Consider the following 6622-nt stretch of genomic DNA (forward strand, 5'->3'; position numbering starts at 1 on the left):
CAGGCGTCTGGAGCAGCTCTCTGCAACACAGATATGGCCAGATGTTGTTTTCAATTTTTTTTAAAAAAGATTTATTTATCCTATGTATAGGAGTACACTGTCACTCTCTTCAGACACACCAGAAGAGGGCACCATGTGGTTGCTGGAAATTGAACTCAGGACCTCTTAAGAGTAGTCAGCGCTCTTAACTGCTGACCCATTCTTCAGCCCATTTTTAATTTTTAAAAAAAAAAAAGTGCCAGGCATAGTAGCATATACTCAGCACTTGGGAGGCAAAGGATGGCGGATCTCTGATTTCAGGGCCAGCCTGATCTACAGAACAAGTTCCAGGATGGCTAGGGCTACATAGACCCCCATCTCAAAACAAACATGCAATTTTTTAAAAAGATTTATTCTATGTGTATGAGTGTCTGGCCTGATATATATGTATGTGCCTGATGCCCACAGAGGTCAGAAGGGGACTTCAGATTACTGTGAGGTGCCATGTGGGTGCTGGGAACTGAACCTAGGTCCTTTGGATGAGCAACAGCTGAATCATGTCTCCAGCCCCCAGAAAAGTCTATCTTGAGTAGCTCATTCCAGTGTCACACACTCCCATTTTGGGATGGCACACCCTTAGCCCTAACAGTCTCCAGGAAGAAGTGTGCTGGGGAAGACGGAGCCCAGAGAGGGGCTAGGCGTTTGGCAGGAGTAGGACAGAGGGACAGAGATGCCTGCCGTCCGAGCTCCTGAGGAGGCTGTTCCATCCTTCAACTCTGGGACTGCTGATGCTCTTCCTATAGATGACTTCCTGTAGATAACTAAAGCTGTGGGTACATGGACCTGGGCGCTGAGAGACTGTGCAGAGCAAAGCAGAGGGACCTGGATCTAAGTGGGCATTTAGTGTTCAACACAGAGAGAGATGGGTGCTACCTGAGAGCTGGTTAGCCATCCCCCCCCCAACCAGGTCTGCTGGGTGGTTGGCCCCTCTTCTATTTATCCTGTGATCCTGTTTTTGTTGTTGGTGGTGATGGTGGTGTCTTTTTTTTTTTTTTTTTCCACATAGAGTTTTACCATGCAGCCCCGCCTGGCAGGGCCTAGCAGGAAACTCAGCATATAGACCAGGCTAGCTGGCCTCTGCCTCCTGAGTGCTAGGATTAAAGGTGTGTGCTACCACACCCAGCCCTGACCACACTTAATATTGCAAAGCTGCCCTCTTTCCTCCACCCACATGCTCCACACACAGAGCCACTTTCCCCTGTCCTTAGGGGTCTCAAAGCCCTGTGTGCTTTAGTTATCTACAGGAAGTCATCTATCGGAAGAGCAGCAGCAGCCCCAGAGTTGTAGGACAGAACAGCCTCCTCAGGAGCTCGGATGGCAGGCATCTCTGTGTGCTTAAGGTTCTTGCTTGGCATCCTAAGTAGTATGGATGCTAGAAAAGTACTCATGACACTGCACTACCCAGGACATAATAACAAATAAAGTCTATACGATATAGAATTTTTCTTTTTTAAGTATAAAGTTGATTGAATCTGTAGATGGGGAACCCTAGGATACAGAAAGCTTGCTGCATTTTCTGACATATTGAGGACATATTTAGCATGTACATCTGTTCACCTTGCCCACATCCTGCAGCTCCATGACATATGATGGCATACAGTGGATGCTCAGCAAAATGCCTCTGGAATGAATAGTCCTTTGAAGTTTACTCTGGACTTTTAACTCCATTACCATTGTCCAATCAAAATGTAGTATGTGAGCTTGCCTTATTGTTTAATAGAATATTAAAGGAACTTATGGAACATACCCCAACTGAAGCATGGAGGAGCCATGCATATTTAGTTGTCTTTTTTTTTTTTTTTTCCACCCTCTCCCCTTTTAAGGTAGCATCGAGCGCATTTCAGCCACTGGAGATAGCTCTTCTACTGGGGGAGTGCAGAGTCAGTGTACACACTGCCCTCTCCTGGCTGAGTGCAGAAGGCCGCTTTCAGCACAGCTAACTTGGTGAGGAAGAGTCAGGCTGCGATGGAGGTTCAAGATGAGGTCCTGGTGACTCATGTAAATAAGCCAAATCAGACTCTAGTTTCAGGAGGTAAGTAAAAGGGCCAAAGGGGCATTCTAGGAAGTGCAGAACCCAAACATTTCCACAACTCGAGGCTGTTGATAGTTAGTGAGGGGAGTAAAGAGAAATGTCAAGACAAGACAAATCCCTGCTTGAGAACCCCCACCTGCTGCACTCAACAGCTGGAATCAGAGCTGCACTCTCAGATTAATCTGACTATAATTTTTATGTATAGTTTGCACCTCCAAGTGCTTTTGGAGATGAAGAATTGATTAAGAATGTAGGAGTGTGTGTATGTGTGGCATGCATGTATGCTGTGTGTGTATGTGTGTGGTGTATGTGGTGTGTGTGTATGTATGTGGTGTATATTTGTATGTGTGTGGTGTGTCTGTGGTGTGTGTATGTGTGCTGTGTTTGTATGTGTGGTGTGTGTGTGTGTGTGGTGTATGTGGTGTGTATGTGTGTGGTGTATGTGGTGTATGTGTATGTGTGCTGTGTGTGTTTGTATGTGTGGTGTGTGTATGTGTATGGTGTATGTGGTTTGTGTGTGTATGATGTGTATGTGTGTGTGTATATGGTGTATATTTGTATGTGTGTGGTGTGTCTGTGGTGTGTGTATGTGTGCTGTATGTGTTTGTATGTGTGGTGTGTGTGTGTGTGGTGTATGTGGTGTGTGTATGTGTGCTGTGTGTATTTGTATATGTGGTGTATGTGGTGTGTGTGAGTGTGTATGTGTGCTGTGTGTATTTGTATGTGTTGTGTATGTGTATGGTGTATGTAGTATGTGTGTATGTGTATGGTGTGTATGTGTGTGTATATATGGTGTATATTTGTATGTGTGTGGTGTCTGTGGTATGTGTATGTGTGCTGTGTGTGTTTGTATGTGTGGTGTGTGTGTGTGTATGTGTGTGGTATATGTGGTGTGTGTATGTGTGTGTGTGTGTGTTAAGTCCTCCTTTACATATTTTATCTGCGACTTTGCTCTTTATGGCTTTAGCTATCTATGGACAACCACAGATGAAAATATAAAATGGAAAATTCCAGAACTGAACAGTTCATGGGTTTTTAGTCACACACCATCTCTACAGAAATTTCATGTTGTTCTGTTCCATACTGCCATGATGGAACCAACGAATTGGGTCTGTCTAGTACATGCTCTCTGTATATGCAATCCACCACTACTGCCTTAGGAGCTTTCCCAGTCAGGAGACCGTGTGAGTGTGTGGGATTCTGTACTATTGGGCCAGGAGTTTCCATCACCCACCAACACACACACACACACACACACACACACGCACACACACCTTTCCACTTACAATGCACTCGGTAAATCAGTCTGATGTATACAGCCAACACAACACACACTTGGTCCCAAGATGACCTGTCCCTTCACAACAAAGGCTCTGACTCTTGACATCTGCCACACCCGCTACTTGCCATTTCCCCTTCATTCACACCAGCCCTGTTTGGACTCTGACTTCCACTATGTGAACAGGGAAAATCACAGCAACGTAAGGTAAATTGTTTAGGGCCACAAGGTCTGAACATTTCCAGTTCTGGGCCTGTGATCTTCCACTCACTCTACCTCCCAGACACTCCAGTGCTATGAACAGACTATGAACTTCAAGGACAATGCCAGCCAGACTGACAGCTTAGTCAACCCTATAGGGCTGACCTAGCTGGGAGCCTGTACCTGGAGCATGGACAGTACTGGCTTCTCAGCCTGTCATGCTTAGTCTGGACCAGAGAGAAGGGAGTCCGAGAGTTCCTCAGCCCCTGCCATGCCCCAGGCCCTGCCAGGCTGCTGGGAGAAAGACCCATGAGGGCTCTTAAGAGATGCTGGTGTGGGCTGCTCCAGTGGCGGCTCCTAGTGTTCCCTCTCGCTGACACCTCTCTTCTGTTGCTGCTGGAGGGAGCGTGTCAGCTTTACCAGGATGCGTGCAGTGTCTGGTGATGTCTAGGAATCAGCCTGTGGCAGCTGCTCTAGGCTTTTACTTTTTTCTATTTGTGTGTATGCAGAGACGCAGCACGCGCCACAGATGCACGACTCCCTGGAGCTGGTTTTCTCCTTCCACCCGTGGGGCAGTGGGAACTCAGGGCGTCAGATTTATTGGCAAGTACCTCCAACAACTGAGCCATCTCTCTCACCCTCCATAAATTAAAAAAAAAAAAGTATGCGCATGAGTGCTTGCCTTACATATATAAGTGCACTATGTGCCTGCCTGGGGCCTACAGAGGGCATCAGGTCCCTGGAGCTGGAGTTAGAGGTGGTTGTGAGCCACCATGTGGGTGCTGGGAACGGAACCCTTGTCTTTTGAAAGAGCAGCCAATGTTCTTAACCTCTGAGCCCTCCCTTTGCCACAGTAACTCCTTGTCAAATTAGTAATCTAACGTCATGTCCTAGGAATCAGAACACGAGAGGCATGCACATAAACAGAGAGATCTCTTCTAATAGTAAGCATTTACCACTCTATTAAATAAATGAGGTTTATTTGGGGACCAGACATGAGCTGCTATCACCTTCCCTCCTATAGCCTCTCCTCTCTTCCCTCCACCGGACCCAGAACTCAAGCCTCTGGACACAGTGAGAGGAGGCACACTAAGTCCCAGAGTTGAAGCGCTCTGTGTGGCAGCTGCAGTCCTTGGAAGCCAGGTGAGCTGGAGCATCTCTGTCTGAAGGTTCCAGTCTCCTCTATTCCACACACCCTTGCCAAGCCTTCTGGCAGGAGGCTGGGCTGCTGTGTTTTCCTCGGTTGGGTTCACTGAGCACCCAAGGGAGAGGGGAAGCCCAGCTGGGCAGCCAAGCCAGTCCTTGAGAGCCCCAGGCCCTGGAGCAGGAGTGCACAGGCCAAAGCTGGGGGCTCTCACTTACAAAAATGGAAAGAGGCGCTTTTTCACAATATAGAGGACCGTGGCAAGGAACAGGGCCAGGGCGAGGAAGATGAGGAGCTTGTCTGTCAGTTCGCGGCGGTTGTATTTTGTGATGAGCTTCCGGCCCAACTGGATGGTTCCTGACATGGACTTAAACTCTTCGTTTGCATCCAGGAGAGTCCGTGAGGAACTGACTGCAATAGAAGAGGAAGGAGCCTGATTCAGACCTCCTGGGTAAGGAGCTAAAGCAGCTGGCTGTCAGCAAGGCCAGTGCCTGAGCTGGGTGTGTGCAAGGGGTGAGATTTATTCTTATTCTTGTTTGTTAACTATGTGCATATCTGTGTGGGTGTAGGCACGTGAGCCCAGCTGCCCACAGAGTTATACACAATTGAGAGCTGCCTGACACGGGTGCTGGTACTGAACTTGGGTTTTCTTCAGGAGCACTTCCTGCTTTCAACCACTGAGCAGCCAGTCCCCTTATTATAAGCTTTTAGATGTGTTGAGCTATTTTCCTGGATGATATCTGCGGTAGAGGACAAACTAAGGGTAGAAATGAAGCAAGACAGCTAGCTGAGTGACAGCCGTGAGGGCAAAGTATTAGTTAGTTCAAGAATCCACCAAACTTCGTCATCTACTTTGGTGGGCATGTTAAGTCTTATGAACAGCACGCTCCTTTCCTGGTTCCTAAACTGAAAGGCCCTGGAGGAGCAAGTTCTCTACAAGGAGCCATGGCAAGAAGGCGCTTAACAGGAATGCAGTGGTGTCAAGCAGCCTCTCTTTGGCCACTGACTGGAACATGTGAAAGGAACTTACAGGAATGGCCTTGCAAGTGACCCTAATTCCCAAACCTTTCTGGCAATCCCATGAGCCTATGCTGCAAACCAGACTCCTGGACCCCTTGCAAGCACTGCTGACACCGTCTCCAGGGAGGCCGCCAATTCTGCTTGCACAGGAGCCTAGCAATGCTTCCTCTGGGAGGCGCTGATGGCGCACAGTGTATCTAGCACAGCTGCATAAGTGGAAGAAGAGGAGGGTCAGGACATCTCCCTGACAGGAGCAAGGTGACTTGTCATCTCCGGGTGGGGAGAGACAGAAGACTGCGCAGAGGCTAGGGCGTGAGCTCTGACACAGCTCCCTCCCCTTACCTAGAGTCTGCATAGCCTCCTCACTCTGCTGCACCTGTTGTGACATCATCCTGCTGATCCCCATGAGACTCTCAGTGATGGTGCTGGAGGTCTGCGCCAAACTCTCTTTGGTAGTTTTCCTGCAAGTCCAGAGGAAGGAGCAATTGCAATACAAGCCTGCTTGCAAACGCACCATTTTAAACCTATCACATCAGTGCTTTTCTTTTGTGCTTTTGTAGTTCAGTCTGGCCTAGAAGGCAAAATCCCCTTACCTCAGCCCCCAAGTTCTCATATGACAGGTGTGTGGTGACACGACCAGCTAGCACACATTTATTTATTTCCTTCCTTCTTTATCCTCCCCTCCCCCTTTTGTTTTTCAAGGCATGGTTTCTCTGTGTAGCCCTAGTTGTCCTGGAACTCACTCTGTAGACTAGGCTGTCCTCAAACACAGAGATCCATCTGCCTCTGCCTCCCAAATGCTAGGATTAAATGTGTGCACCACCACCGACACATTTCTAAAACATAAGTCAGTGTGGCTAAAGTATGCTGAGGTGAACAGTGGTGGTGGTGCATGCCTTTAATCCCA

The 6622-nt window shown here is 48.1% G+C and overlaps 1 protein-coding gene across 1 annotated transcript in view; it reads right to left on the reverse strand.

Moving 5' to 3' along the window:
- Positions 1-4483: 4483 nt before the first annotated feature.
- Bnip1 (BCL2 interacting protein 1) overlaps positions 4484-6622 on the reverse strand; it is a 12917-nt gene continuing 10778 nt past the window's right edge. Inside the window, exons 5-6 of the mRNA XM_031354885.1 lie at positions 6058-6176; positions 4484-5106 (exon numbers count right to left, since the gene is read on the reverse strand). Coding sequence (XP_031210745.1) covers positions 4910-5106; positions 6058-6176 — 316 coding nt within the window. The 3' untranslated portion in view covers positions 4484-4909. The remainder of the gene's footprint in view (positions 5107-6057; positions 6177-6622) is intronic.

This window comes from Mastomys coucha, unplaced genomic scaffold (assembly GCF_008632895.1).
Source record: "Mastomys coucha isolate ucsf_1 unplaced genomic scaffold, UCSF_Mcou_1 pScaffold5, whole genome shotgun sequence".
Classification (NCBI taxonomy): Eukaryota; Metazoa; Chordata; class Mammalia; order Rodentia; family Muridae; genus Mastomys; species Mastomys coucha.